The sequence below is a fragment of the Heteronotia binoei genome, chromosome 2, assembly GCF_032191835.1.
Source record: "Heteronotia binoei isolate CCM8104 ecotype False Entrance Well chromosome 2, APGP_CSIRO_Hbin_v1, whole genome shotgun sequence".
In the NCBI taxonomy this organism is placed as follows: Eukaryota; Metazoa; Chordata; class Lepidosauria; order Squamata; family Gekkonidae; genus Heteronotia; species Heteronotia binoei.
In genome coordinates this window covers 21,019,947-21,035,494 of record NC_083224.1, presented here as the reverse complement: position 1 = coordinate 21,035,494, position 15,548 = coordinate 21,019,947, and the positions used below count along the sequence as shown (strand labels likewise).

The window sequence follows — 15,548 nt, the reverse complement described above, 5'->3', positions numbered from 1 at the left end:
TGGGGGGCACAGTGGGAGGGCTTCTAATAGTCCTGGCCCCACTGATGGACTTCCTGATGGCACCTGGGTTTTTTGGCCACTGTGTGACAAAGAGTATTGGACTGGATGGGCCACTGGCCTGATCCAACATGGCTTCTCTTATGTTCGTATGTTAGCCCACCATAAATATTCCAAGTAGTGTATTTGGTCATAAAACCTTCAAAAATCCCAAAAGTCTAAAATACATCTAAAATGTCAAATATCAAATGTCTATAAAATCATACAAATCCTGCAATTCAGGCAGGTCTACGCATCCGACAGAATCGTGTTTCTCGTTGTGGCATTTTACCAAGTGGTAGCAGAATCTGGCTATTCATCTAGAGATAAGTGGATTTTCGTCGGTTGAAAGTTTCTCCAGGCACGCCTTAATCTGCATCCGCTATCGTTCCATCTAAACGTGGAGAAAGCGTGCATTCGAAATCTTTAGCCCTGTTAATGCTCAGTGCATTATGTCTTCCTCCTCCCCAGGACAGTGAGCTCTTGACCTTTAACATCTCCCGCCACCAGTCGTGGTGGAGCGAAAATGGTCCCGGCTGTGTTCGGAAGGAGACCCCCATGATGGGCATCAAGGGCTTGGACAGCCATTCTTACGTCTCCGTGATTGGCTGTGCTCTGGAGTATCGCTACATTGAAGTCATGCACAGCGCGGTGCAGATCCTGGTGGCTGTGAGTATATGATCTACGAAAGGCAGAAGTCGGGACTCGTGTTGGATGCTGCAGGGTTTTTTTAAAAAGCCTTTTCTTTGAGCAGAAGACCCCCCCCACACACACACACACACCCTACCACCATATTACAAACTGCTTCCGATTCTCTCCCTTGCCCCCCCCTCCCGCGTTGTTTAAAACTGCTGACTTGCCAATGAATCATGAGGTCAGTTCGGGAAAGAAACAAACACAGAACCAATTTTGTGCTTCTTAAGATCCTAATCTTTGGGATTTCCCCTTCCCTGCAGAGCTCAGCCCAGCAGAATTCTGTGTGTGTGTGTGTGAAGTGTGGTCAGGTCACAGCCAAATTATAACAATCCCAGTCAAGGGACTTTCAAGGCAAGCGAGAAGCAGAGGTGGTTGGCCGTTGCCTTCTTTTGCAGAGTCTTCCTCGCTGTTCTCCTTTCCAAGCACTGACTCTGCTTAGCTTCTGACTTACGGCGTTGGGTATTCTTAGAGAAAAATATTATTTAGCGGAGTTAGAAACGAGTAGCACAGCAGAGAACACACAGAGACCATGTGTGTGTTTAAAAGAATACGATTGCTTTACTTAAAACTACAGGGAAGGGTAAAGCTGGGAATAAAATAACAGACACTAACTTCTCCATGTTTACAGCTTGAGAACAAAGCTAGGAATGGCTTCTCTTCTCCAAACTAAGACAAAGGGAGGAAGAGATGCCATAAAATGCAGAATAGGCAATACATTGATTTCCAATCACAACACTTAATTACTGGTCGTTTAACTAAGACCTCCTACAGACTTTCGCGGGCTTTCTCTCTAGCTAACTGATAGGTTACAGTAAACACACGTGACTTCCTGTTGACTAACGATAGCGACAAGGTTAACTCTAGAATTGCTGAAGTGTTGCAGACTTGCTAATCTCAACAAAGGCAAGGGAGAAGCAGAGGTGGCTGGCCGTCGCCTTCATCTGCAGGGCCTTCTTATCCTTCCTCTGCAGAGTCTTCCTTGGTGGTCTCCTTTCCGAGTACCAACCCTGTTTAATTTAAATTTATGGCCATTCCAGCAAGGGGCGTTCAAGGCAATAAAGAAGCGGGATTGGCTGGCCATTGCCTTCCTCTGCAGGGCCTTCTTTGGTGGTTTCCCTTCCAAGCACTGACCCTGCTTAGCTGCTGACTTAGGGTGAACCCAGCAAGAGGCTTTCAAGGCAAGGGAGAAGCAGAGGTGGTTGGCCATTGCCTTCCTCTGCAGAGTCTCTCTTGCAGGTCTCCCTTCCGAGCACCAACTCTGCTTCGCTTCTGACTTACAGCAACCCCAGAAATGGACTTTCAAGGCAAGCGAGAAGCAGAGGTGGTTGGCTGTAATGTACTGGGAGACGAGACGTGGTGAAGGCATAGGTCTTTATTGGCTAGTACATCACACGCAACTGAGAACACGCGGCCGGGTCCGCTAATATATACATGCCTCCCGGAACATCCCCTTCGCTGGCCAGCCCAATCCTGGCCAGTTAAACTTCCCGCCCTTGGTCCGGATTGGCAGTGGCTTTTCCCGCGCTGCGCACGGCGACCCGAGGGTGGCTCGGGTCGCGCGGCGCTTGCGCTGAGTCTGATACACTACACTCCTCCCCTCCTAGTTTAAACTACATAGTCCTGTAGGTACGCTGGCGTCCTGCGTTCCCGTGTTGATCTCCTCGGGGTTGCCGTTGGTGTGGGGCCCGATCCCGACGTGGGTGGCGCCGTTTCTGGCTGTTGCCGGCCCGGGTCGGGTGCTGGCTCCGGTTCTGGTCCCGCGGCTGCGGGGGCCTCGTACGTGGGTAGCTCCTGTATTGGCGGGGCCCCTTCTGGCGGTTCCGTTGCTGGCGGTTCCCTACTCACTGCCTCTTCTGTCTCCTCGGGTAGGGTGCGGCGGCGCAGCTGGTCGATGTGCCGCCTCAGCACCTGGCCTCCGGCGGTGGTTACCTCGTATGACCGGGAGCCTGTTACCCTCAGAACCCTTCCCGCCAACCACTCGGGGCCGCTTGCGAAGTTTTTCGCATACACTGGGTCGCCCGGAAAGAATCCTCTCACTGCTTCCCGGACCTCGGGGGACCCGCGGACATCCGGCGCCCGGTCCGGGTGTAGCCTATCTAGTCGAGTGGTCAGTTTCCTCCCCATGAGCAGTTCTGCGGGGCTGAAACCGGTTACAGGGTTTGGGGTGATCCTGTTGTGGAACAGGAATGCTGAGAGGCGGTGGTCCCAATCCCCATGTACTATACGGCCAAGGGCTTCTTTGGTGGTCCGCACCATGCGCTCCGCCTGGCCGTTGGTGGCTGGATGGAATGGGGCGGACCTTATGTGCCTTATGAGGTACCGGTCGGTGAACTCCCGGAATTCCCGGGAGGTGAATGCCGTGCCGTTGTCCGTCACCAGGGTGTCAGGGATCCCGTGTGTGCAGAGGACCCTTCTGAGCGCCCTGACTGCTGCTGCGGTGGAGGTCGAGGCCACCGGGATAACCTCTAGCCATTTTGTATATGCGTCCACCAGTATAAAGAAGATCTGGCCCTGATACGGCCCCGCGAAATCCACATGGAGGCGGGACCACGGCCGCCCGTTCGACTCCCACCTGTGGACCGGGGCGGACGGCGGATTGGGTCTGGACTCCTGGCATGGTTGGCACCTTCTTACCCACCCCTCTATTTCCTCATCCATGCCCGGCCACCACACGTAGCTCCGGGCCAGGGCTTTCATTCTCACGATGCCCGGGTGGGTCTCGTGGAGATCCTCCAATACCTGTCTGCGCAGGGGGGGGGGGCACCACCACCCGGCTCCCCCAGAGTATGCACCCCTTGTGTGTCGATAGCTCGTCCTTCCTGGACGCGAACGGCCGAAATGCTTCTTCCACCTTGCCCGAGGGCCACCCCCTTCCCACCCAGTCCCTGACCCGTGCGAGGATGCGGTCTCTCCCAGTCGCCCGAGCCACCTCGTCCGCGTGCAGTGGGCGCTCGGGGAGCGTCTCAATGAGCATCACCCCGTGTGCCGGGGCGGGATCTGGGTCCGTTGTGGGTAGCGGCAGGCGGCTGAGGGCATCTGCGTGACCCATTGCTTTACCGGGGCGGTGTATCAGAGCGTAAGTGTATGAATTCAGGAACTGGTTCCACCTTAAAACCCTCTGAGACAGAATCTGGGGGGTCTGACGATCGGGGGCTAGGAGGCCGAGGAGCGGCTTGTGATCAGTGGCGATGGTGAAACGCCTACCGTAGAGGTAGTCGTTGAACTTTTGCACCCCCGCCACGATCGCCAGGGCCTCCTTATCGATCTGGGCGTAGTTCCGCTCGGCAGGGGACAGAGTCCGGGAGTAGTAAGCGATCGGCGCCTCTCTCCCGTCCGGGAGTTGGTGCCCTAAGACCGCTCCTACTCCGTAGGGGGAGGCGTCGCAAGCCAGGATCAGGGGTAGGTTTTCATTGTAGTGATGAAGTACCGCGTTAGAGACCAAGAGATCTTTCACTGCCTGGAACGCCGCGGCTTGGCGTTTACCCCAGACCCACGCGGCCTGTTTATCTAACAAGCGGTGCAACGGTTCCGCCACGGCGGCTTTGTGTGGCAGGAATGCATGATAAAAGTTCAATAATCCTAAAAAACTCTGTAGTTCTGCCTTGCATTTGGGGGCAGGGGCCTGGACTATGGCCCTGGTCTTGTCCGCCGTCGAGTGAATTCCAGCCGCGTCCACGGCGAACCCCAGGAACTCCACTCGCGGAACACCCAACAAACATTTCTCCTTTTTGACTCGCAGCCCCGCCGCTTGGAACCGTCTGAGGACCTCTCGCAGGCGGCAGCTGAACTCTCCTTCGGTGGGGGCGGCGATTAAAACGTCGTCAAAGAAGGGTTGAACTCCGGGGATCCCTTTCAAGAGAGAGTCCATTATGCTCTGGAATATCCCCGGAGCTACACTGACCCCGAACTGCAGCCGTTTAACCCTGAACGCGCCCCTGTGGGTCACGATCGTCTGCGCCTCCGCTGTCTTAGCGTCGACCGGCAGTTGCTGGTATGCTTGTGCTAAGTCCAGCTTTCCAAAAACCCTCGCCCCGGCTAGTGCTGCGAGGACGTGGCTAACCACCGGGACTGGGTAGGGGTTGTCTTGCAGCGCCTTATTGATCGTGCACTTGTAGTCAGCGCAGATCCTAACCTCCCCGTTGGGTTTTACTGGTGTTACTATGGGGGTCTCCCATTCCGCATACGTTACAGGTTCTAGGACGCCCTGGGCTGTTAGGCGGTCCAGTTCTGCCTCTATTTTAGGCTTAAGGGCGAACGGGACGCGCCTCGCTTTAAGCCTTATGGGCCTGACCATTGGGTCTATCGGTAAGGTGATGGGCGGACCCTTGTAGCTCCCCAAGGACCCGTCGAAGACCTCGGGGAACTCCCGGCAGACCCCGTCGAAATTGCTGGCCTGCAATTGGTCCACCCCCACCAGCTGGATCCCCAGTGGATTGAACCACGCCAACCCGAGAAGTGTGGTCAGTTGGCGCTTGACCACTAGGATGTCTAGGGGCCCCCTAAAACCCCCTCTTTCTACATGCACCCGGGCCCACCCCACGATGTGTACTGGGTTCTTCTGAAAGTCCCTCAGTACGAAGTCCGCTGGCCTCGTTTGGATGCGGCGGCGGGGACATAGTTTCTTGAGGGTTTCCTCCGAAATGATAGAGATGGAGGAACCCGAGTCTACTTCCATGATGCAGGGGGCGCCCTCGATTAGGACCGACATTTTGACCTTGTCTGGGGCCGAGAGGGGCAAGTTCAATACCTGCAGACTGGTGGATGCCGTCGTGTGTGTGTCCAGGGAGTCGTGATGTGCTGACGGTTGGCGGCGGCTGTTCTTGGCCCGGCAAGCCCGGGCGATGTGGCCTGTCTTTCCGCAGCTGCGGCAGTCCAGGTTGCGGTACGGGCAGTCCCGTCGCTCGTGGGGGTCGCCGCAGCTGGCGCACCTGGAACCGGTGGTGGCGGTGGCCCTCTCCGTCGCTCGTTGTCTCGCGGGGGCCCGTGTGTCCGTTCTCTGAGGCCTCCGGAGCTGAAACGCTTCTTCCTCTGCTCGGTCTTCCAGCTCTGTTTCCCCTTGGTGGACGGCTTCGCCGCGTGGCTGGCCGAACGCCTTGGTGGCCCTCTCGAACGCCGTCGCCTCGTTGAAGGCTTGTTGTAGCGTGAGCTCCTCCTTAGCGAAGAGCTTCTGCTGCAGTCGTTCGTCTCGGAGGCCCCAGACGAAACGGTCCCTCAGGGCTTCGTCCCTTTTGTCAAAATTGCAGTTCCCGGCGATCTGTCGAAGGGCCGCCAGGTAGACCGCCGCTGTCTCCCCCGACTTTTGGTCCCTCTTGTGGAAGAGGAATCGGCGGGCGACGATGGACGGTTGGGGCGAAAAGTGGCCCGTGAGGAGTCTCACGACTTCCCGGTAGGTCCTCTCGGTCAGCTTAGCTGGAGCGGAGAGGCCTCTTGCGATCTCGAAAGTTTCTTCTCCACAGACGCTCAGCAGGACGTCTCTCTTCCTGTCGTCATCTTCGATCAGGTTCGCCCGCAGGTAGCACTCGACCCTTTCGGTGTAGGTCTCCCATCTCTCGGGGTGCTCCGGGTTGAATTCCGCAAGATGGCCCGTCGTTACTGTAGAGTTTGCCATGGTGGCGGCGGGCTGTGCGATCCTGCGGTCTCACGCCTTCCTCGTCTCCGGCCCGGTCAGGTTCCCCTCGGGGCGGCCGGACCTATCTAGATCCCATCCTCGTCGCCAGTGTAATGTACTGGGAGACGAGACGTGGTGAAGGCATAGGTCTTTATTGGCTAGTACATCACACGCAACTGAGAACACGCGGCCGGGTCCGCTAATATATACATGCCTCCCGGAACATCCCCTTCGCTGGCCAGCCCAATCCTGGCCAGTTAAACTTCCCGCCCTTGGTCCGGATTGGCAGTGGCTTTTCCCGCGCTGCACACGGCGACCCGAGGGTGGCTCGGGTCGCGCGGCGCTTGCGCTGAGTCTGATACACTACATTGGCCATTGCCGTCCTCTGCGGAGTCTACCTTGGTGGTCCCCATCCAAGTGCTAACCCTATATAGCTTCTCCCAGCAATTGGCTTTCAAGGCAAGCGAGAAGTAGAGGAGAGATGCAAACTCTCCTCTGCAGAGTCTTCCTTGGTGGTCCCCGTCCAAGTACTAACCCTGCATAGCTTCTCCCAGCAAGGGGCTTTCCAAGCAAGTGAGAAACGGAGATGGTTGGCCATTGCCTTTCTTTGCAGAGTCTTCGTTGGTGGTCTCCCTTCCTTGGCTTAGCTTCCGAGATCTGATGAGATTGGGCTATACCATGCTGCCTTCCCGCTCCCAACAGAATTACAGTATCCATAATTCTTAATGCTTAGAGCAGTAAGACTCGGAGGAAACTGCACCCAGTTCAGTGTTTGCAGGCGTCTTTGAGACGAAGCACAAATTCATTTCAGTTCTTATGGAACTAGTGCCCCTAGCTCCGCAGGAAGACACTAAGCCTTGCCTAGAGAGCCAGTTTGGTGCAGTGGTTAAGTGTGCGGACTGTTATCTGGGAGAACCGGATTTGATTCCCCACTCCTCCACTTGCACCTGCTGAGATGGCCTTGGGTCAGCCATAGTTTTCACAGGAGTTGTCTTTGAAAGGGCAGCTGCTGTAAGAGCTCCTTCAGCCCCACCCACTATTATGGTGGGGGGGGGGAGGTACAGGAGTTTGTGAGCTGCTCTGAGACTCTGAGGTTCAGCATATAGGGTGGGATATAAATCCAAATTCTTCTCCTTCTTCCCTCCCCACCAATTAGCTTCCCTCCCTCCCTCCTTCCTTCTTTCCTTTGATGACTTGCAGCTCTCTTAACATCTGACATTAATGTCTTACAGAGAGCCAGTTTGGTGTAGCAGTTTAGTGCACAGACTCTTATCTGAGAGAACTGGGTTTGGTTCCCCACTCCTCCACTTGCACCTGCTGGAATGGCCTTGGGTCACCCATAGCTCTCACAGAGGCTGTCCTTGAAAGGGCAGCTTCTGGGAGAGCTCTCTCAGCCCCACCCACCTCACAGGGTGTCTGTTGTGGGGGAAGGAGATAAAGGGGATTGTAAGCCGCTCTGAGACTCTGATTCAAAGAGAAGGGCGGGGTATAAAACTGCAGTTGTCGCCGTCGCCTTCAGTACTGAACGAGCATGACACAGTGCTTAGAATGGTGGAGTTCCGTCTGGAAGACCTGTGTTCAAATCTCAGTCTGGGAGATTGGAGGGGAGGGTTGAAGGAGAGGAAAGAATCCAATTAAGCCAAATCTTTGTGTGTCTCCGCTCCCCCCCAAAAGGACATAATATGCCCTGTCAGAAAGCAATGCATTTCTAATACAACCCACTTCTGTTCCTGCAGACGCCAGCAGAATGTATGGAACTCGCCGTCTGATGTCACGGCGTCTATGTTGATTGTTCCCTCCGTTATTTATTTATTCCCCCCCCCATTAACTTTGCAACAGTAATTGGTGCTGCCTGGTAATTAATAGGCTCTGATTTGCGGAGGAATTAACTAACACAACCCGGCTATTGTCTTCTTAAATGCTGTTGCTGCACAAACGCTTTAGAGACAGTCTCAAGGCTTAGCATTGAGAATCTTTTAAATCTGCTTTGCTTTCGTTTCCCAGAACCGAGTCATACAGTAATTTTTCTGGAGTAATGTGTGAAAATAGTAATGTGTGAAATAGGGTCTGCTTTGTAGGAAAAGAGGTGCCAGAGCTCATTATCACAATTTAGTATTTGCACAAGTCATTTGCGTATGCCACACACCCCTGTCATCACTGGAAGGTGTACATCTAGCCTCAATGAGGGGCCAGGGTCTTTTCAGCCGTGGCCCCTTCCTGGTGGAAAGAACTCCCCCTGGAGATCCGGGCCCTGCGGGATCTGCTCTAGTTCCGCAGGGCCTGTAAAACAGAGCTCTTTCGCCAGGCTTTCAGCTGAGGCAGCGGATGCCACTTGTTACCGGCCTCCCTTCTTCATTCCATCCCAGTGCTATAAAATTTGCTGGACCTGGACAATAGGCCATGGCTATGAGGCAGAACCTGCCATTTTAGTCTATTGTCATTAAGAACATAAGAGAAGCCATGTTGGATCAGGCCAATGGCCCATCCAGTCCAACACTCTGTGTCACACAGTGGCCAAAAATTTATATATACACACAAACTGTGGCTAATAGCCACTGATGGACCTCTGTTCCATATTTTTATCTAACCCCCTCTTGAAGCTGGCTATGCTTGTAGCCGCCACCACCTCCTGTGGCAGTGAATTCCACATGTTAATCACCCTTTGGGTGAAGAAGTACCTCCTTTTATCCATTCTGTAGTTTTAGATATTATATGTTTAAATTGGTCTTTTATTGTTTTTATTGTTTGTTTTTATGATGTAACCCGCCCTGAGCCTGCCCTAAGGGAAGGGCAGGCTAAAAATCGAATAAAATAAAATAAATAAATAATACTCAATTCTATCAGCTCAGCATCTACCTTAAAATGCTTCTTGAATTATAATTGTCCAAATAAAACCTTACTCCCATCATACCTTTTAAATGACTTTCTCCTTTGTGGCCGCAGTGGCATGATGAAGATTTCCATCTGTCTGCTTGATATGTTTTGGTTATTTTCCCAATTTTTTGGTGAGGAAAAATATTAGAAAGTTTGTCAAACCTTAGAGTTCAGCAATGTTCTCCCTGGGGGGTTGAACGATGGAGCCCAGAAGCAAGTTTTTTTTTGGGGGGGGGGGTAAGAAAGAAAGGCAGCCCCGTGGTGCAGAGTGATAAAGCTGCAGTACTGCAGTCGGAGCCCTCTGCTCATGACCTGAGTTCTATCCCTGGCAGAAGCTGGGTTTTCAGGTAGTGGGCTCCAGGTTGACCTCCTTCCGAGGTTGGTAAAATGAGTACCCAGCTTGCTGGGGGGAAAGCGTAGATGACTGGGGAAGGCAATTGCAGATCACCCCGTAAAAAGTGCCGTGAAAACGTTGTGAAGGCAGCATCACCCCAGAGTCAAAAACGACTGGTGCTTGTACAGGAGACTACCTTTACTTTTAAGAAAGAAAGACCACAATAAAATTTAGAGTTTCCAGAGCTCCTGCCCAAAATGAGGCCTGGAAATAGCAGATGGGATTTAACAATCCTCTTGCCACAGTGGCAACTCTTTGTGGCAGCCATGATGAATGAATGTTTTTTTTTTCTGTTCCCATTCTATTAAGTGTCTTCTGCTGTGGGCAGGATCCCGTCCCTCTGGTACAGAAGATACTTCTCTCCCTTTCTCATAATACAAGAACTCGTTGGCACTGAATGAAAATAATGAGCAGTAGGGTTAGAAAAGATAAAAGGAAGTTACTTTTTCACCCAAAGAGGAATTAATACATGGAATTCGCTGCCAGAGGAAGTGGTGGCAGCTACAAGCATAGACAACTTCAAGAGGGTATTGCATAAACAACTGGAGCAGAGGTCCATCAGTGGCTATTAGCCACAGGTATTGATGGAACTCTCTGTCTGGGGCAGTGATGCTCTGTATTCTTGATGTTTTGTGGGGGGGGGGGGAGAACAGTGGGAGGGCTTCTAGTGTCCTGACCTCCTGATGGCACCTGGATTTTGGGGCATTGTGTGACACATAGTGCTGGACTGGATGGGCCACTGGCCTGATCCAACATGACTTCTCTTATGTTCTTCTGTCTGAGGCAGTGATGCTCTGTATTCTTAGTGCTTGGGGGGCAAGATTGGGAGGGCTTCTGGAGTTCTGGCCCTGCTGGTGGACTTCCTGATAGCCCCTGGATTTTGGCCACTGCGTGACACAGAATGTTGGATTGGATGGGCCACTGGCCTAATTCAACATGGTGTCTCTTACATTCTTTTGTCTGGGGCAGTGATGCTCTGTCTTCTTCGTGCTTGGGGGGCAATAGTGGGAGGGCTTCTGGAGCTCTGTCACCACTGATGGACCTCCTGATGGCTCCTGGGATTTGGCCACTGTGCGACGCTGAGAGTTGGACTGGACGGGGCATTGGCCTGATCCAACATGGATTCTCTTATGACTCTCTTTCTCTCTCCCTCTCCCTCTCTATTTCCATATATATGGTGCCTTTCAGCCTCCTCAGGGCCCTGAAGATGGCACATAGGGTTGCCAACCTCCAGGTGGGGCTTAGAGACCTCCTGTAATTGATCCCCAGACTAGGGAAATCACTTGCCCTGGTGAAAATGGCAGCTTCAGAGGGTGGACTCAATGGCATTCCATCTCAATGGCATGTCCCCTCCTGAAACTCTGCCTACCCCAGACTCTGCCTCCAAATATCCAAGGATTTCCCATACTGGAGCTGGCAAATCTAATGGTTGCAACCCCCCCCCCCAGCAAATGGGGGGAGGGAATAACCAACTGATAAATAAGTAATAAATAATGCTTAAATATCCTTAAAACAGCAAACAACCTAATTACGTTAAAGCAAACAAACACAAATTAATGCCTAAATTCAGCATCAAGACAGTCGCTCTTTCTCCGCCGCAGAGTCCTCATGCGGGCAGAGCAGCATTTTAATGAATCCTCCTGAAATTCTGATAGAAGAGGCCTGCTGAATCTCCCTAGAGAGGCAACTCCGTACGAAGGATGTGACTGCAGAGCCGTGATGAGCAAATTCCCCCTTGGCTTGATTCGTAATTAGCTCAGTCTTTTCCAAGTTCCGGATTCTCCCACAAATTTTTCATTGTAGCTTATTTAAAAAAAACCCAATCTTAGCAGAGCTTAGGAAGGGAAGGAGCTCAGCAGAAATCCGAAGCCACCGAGGTCACCCTCTAAGGAAACGGTATGGTTTTACCATAGAGTTCCTGCTGAATCCTAGAGCAGCGTGAGGTCACTTCTGGGTAGGGTTGCCCGGTCCATCCAGGCAACGGGTGGGGGGTTGGGGAGGGACTGCTAGCCAGCGAGGAACTGTGGAAGGCGCAGGCCACAGGAAGTGATATCATACTGCAATGTTGCTGTGACGCTCTGGTATTAATTCTATGGTAACAATGGCTTCTACCATAGAGTTTTTGCCAGAACATCACCTAGGCATCACTGGAGTGATGATGACACTTCCTCTCTGATGCAAGTAATGTGGCCTAGGCCTTCCTCTATCCTCTGTTAAGGTCTCTGCTGGCTGGTGGATTAGCAACAGAGGTGGGGCTTCATGGCAGGGGATCCTTGCCTCTACTGGGGGACGGGCTGGGTATGACATATTATCATAGAATCTATAGAGTTGGAATGGGCCTCCAGGGTCATCTAGTCCAACCCTCTGCGCAATGCAGGAAATTCACAAATACCTTCCCCCCACACACATGCATCCCCAGTGACCCTTGCTCCATGCTGAGAAGCTGGCACAAACCTCCAGTATCCCTGGCCAAACTGACCTGGAGAAAAATTGCTGACTGACCCCAAAGCGGCAATCAGCATTTCCCTGGGCGTGTAAGAAAGGGCCACGAGAACTAAGCACTGATGCGCAACCCTTCCTACCCTCCTCCTTGTGATCTGCCTAATTTGCACAATCAGTATTGCTGCCAGATGGCCATCTAGCCTCTGCTTAAAAACTTCCAAGGAAGGAGAGCCCGCCACCTCCTGAAGAAGCCTGTTCCACTGAGGAACTGCTCCAACTGACAGGAAGTTCTTCCTAATGTTTAGCCAGAAACTCTTTTGATTCAATTTCAACCCACTGGTTCTGGTCCTACCTTCTGGGGCCACAGAAAACAATTCTGCACCATCTTCTGTAGCAGGGGTGGCCAACAGTAGCTCTCCAGATGCTTTTTGCCTACAATGCCCATCAGCCCCAGCCAGCATGGCCAATGGCTGGGGCTGATGGGAGTTGTAGGCAAAAAACATCTGGAGAGCTACCGTTGGCCACCCCTGTTCTATATGACAGCCCTTCAAGTACTTGAAGATGGTGATCATATCACCTCTCAGTTATCTCTTCTTTAGGCTAAATATACCCAGCTCCTTCAACCTTTCCTTGTAGGACTTGGTCTCCAGACTCCTTACCATCTTTGTTACCCTCCTCTGGACACATTCCAGCTTGTCTGTATCCTTCTTAAAATGTGGTGCCCCAAACTGAACACAATACTCCAGGTGAGGTCTTACCAGAGCAGAGTAAAGTGATACCGTCAATTCATGTGATCTGGACACTATACCGTTGTTGATACAGCCCAAAATTGTATTTGCCTTTTTAGCCGTCGCATCATGCTGCTGACTCACGTTCAGTGTATTGCACATCACACACCATCGGTGCAGTGGTGGTTCTCTTTCCTCATTTCCCCTCTCCGCCTGCCTCTCAGGAGAGAGCAAGGAGTCAGGGGTTTGCTAGTGGCTCAAACCACCAGGACACCAAATAACCAGGACAGTATCATCCCCAAGTTAACAGCTCTAGTGGTTTGTCAGTTTTGTCACCCATGCTCTGCCTTATTTATATGAGGATGCTGAAAGAGACCATCCTGAATATGTGTATGACGCCATGCCCCATATTTCATGCCCCTACAGAGGCCTCCATCTTGGTTCCGAACCAATAGCTTGAGGCTGCGGTCACATGACTAAGGCAACAGAAGCGGAATCTAGGGGAGACAAAAGTAATGGCAGTCAGAAGGGCTGGTATTTTGGAAGGGCAGGAACCATTTCTTTTGGATGGGGTGGATTTGATATTTGCCAACAGGGCCTTTTTTTGTAGCAGGAACTTTGCATATTACGCCACGCACCCCTGATTAGCTAATCCTCCAAGAGCTTATAGGGCTCTTACTCCAGGGCCTACTGTGAGCTCCAGGAGGATTGGCTACATCATGGGGGCATGGGCTAATATGCAAAGGAGTTCCTGCTACAAAAAGAGTCCAGGGTACAGCATTAAAACAGGACCCTGATATGGACACCTCAGGCTAACCCACCTCCAGTGACACTACCTTTCATTCCTTTAATTTTCCCCTGGTGTCACTTAGGGCAGTGGTGAGCAATAGGAGGTGGGGGGGAGGGATTGCCTGCCCCCACCAGGATCTTGGCAGCCCAAAGAAGAAGAGGAGAAGGAGGAGATTGGATTTCTATCCCACCCTTCACTATCCAAAGGAGTCTTCAAGCAGCTTACAATGTCCTTTCCTTTCCTCTTTCCCCAACAGGCACCCTTTGAGGTAGGTGGGGCTGAGAGAGCTCTGACTGAGAATTGCTCTTGAGAGGAACAGCTCTGCGAGAACTTGTGACTGACTGAAGGTCATATCAGCAGGTGCAGGTGGTTCTCCCAGATAAGAGTCCGCATACTTAACCACTACACCACACGGGGTAAAAGCATTCTAACAACAAAGTAAGAAAATGCTGAGGGAAGTCTGTGTTGATTGTAATCTTACTGGAGAGCCAGCCTGGTGTATTGGTTAAGAGCAGCAGACTCTAATCTGGAGAACCAGGTTCAATTCCCCAGTCCTCAACATGCAGCTAGCTTAGTGACTTTGGGCCAATCACAGTTCTGTCAGAGCTCTCTAAGCCCCACCTAACTCACAGAGGGTGTCTGTTTTGGGGAGAGGGAGAGAAGGGAGTTGTAAGCTGCTTTGAGACTCCTTGGGGTGGAGGAAAAGTGGCAGATTCTGATCGGGAGAACCAGGTTTGATTCCCCACTCCTCTGCATGAAACCCAGATGGGTGACCTTGGGTCAGTCACAGTGCTCCCACAGCTGTTCTCTCAAGAGCAGTTCTCTCTGAACTCTCTCAGCCCCACCTACATCTCAGGCAGTGTTCCCTCTAAGCTGCAGAGTCTTGTGAGCAGAAATTCTACTTTGTGAGCTACTGGCATTAAAGTTGTGAGCGACTGTATAAATTAGTGTGCTCTGAGGTCATCCTTCCTGAGCTGAGACAAAAATGTGTGAGCTAGCTCATGCTTTGTTGAGGGTGAAAGAGGAGAGCACAAAAGTAGACTTGAAACTCAACATAAAAAAAAAACTAAGATCATGGCATCCAGCCCCATCACACCTTGGCAAATAGAAGGGGAAGACATGGAAGTAGTGACAGACTTTCACATTTCTGGGATCCAAGATCACTGCAGATGGTGACTGTAGCCATGAAATTAAAAGATGTTTGCTCCTTGGGAAGACAGCTATGGTGAACCTGGGCAGTATAATAAAAAGTAGAGACATCACCCTGCTAACAAAAGTCTGTATAGTCAAAGCAATGGTATTCCCAGTAGTAATGTATGGCTGTGGGAGCTGGACCATAAGGAAGGCTGAGCACTGAAGAATAGATGCTTTTGAGCTGTGGTGCTGGAGAAGAATCGAGAGTCCCTTGGATGGCAAGAAGATCAAATCAGTCAGTCCTAAGGGAAATCAACCCAGACTGTTCCCTGGAAGGTCAGATGCTGAAGCTGAAGCTCAAATACTTTGGCCACCAAATGAGAAGGGAGCACTCCCTGGAGAAGATCCTAATGCTGGGAAAGACAGAAGGCAAAAGAAGAAGGGGGCAGCAAAAGATGAGATGGCTGGACAGCGTTACTGATGTAACTAACATGAATTTGAGCAGACTTTGAACGATGGTAGAAGACAGGAGGACCTGGCGTGACTTTGTCCATGGGGTCGCAAAGAGTCGGATTCGACTGTGCGACTGAACAACAACAAAACTCATGCTAACTCAGCTTAGAGGGAACACTGCTCGCAAGGTGTCTGTTGTGGGGAGAGGAATGGAAGGCGGTTGTAAGCCACTGAGACTCCTTGAGGTAGTGAAAAGTGGGGTATAAAAACCTTAAAATTATCCCTTTGGGTCTTCCAGATGCTGTTACTGTGGGCAGAAAGCACCTTTGTCTGCCTCTTTACCCGGAGGCAAATTTCAGCTGCAGCTAGCCCTTCCAAGCTGGCTTTGCAGCC

At 51.9% G+C, this 15,548-nt stretch overlaps 1 protein-coding gene across 1 annotated transcript in view; it reads left to right on the top strand.

Annotated features, from left to right (window-relative positions):
- The window catches only part of NKAIN4 (sodium/potassium transporting ATPase interacting 4), an 85,146-nt gene that overhangs the window by 22,297 nt on the left and 47,301 nt on the right, over nt 1–15,548 (top strand). The window contains exon 3 of the mRNA XM_060232939.1: nt 508–705. Within this exon, the coding sequence (XP_060088922.1) occupies nt 508–705 (198 nt within the window). The remainder of the gene's footprint in view (nt 1–507; nt 706–15,548) is intronic.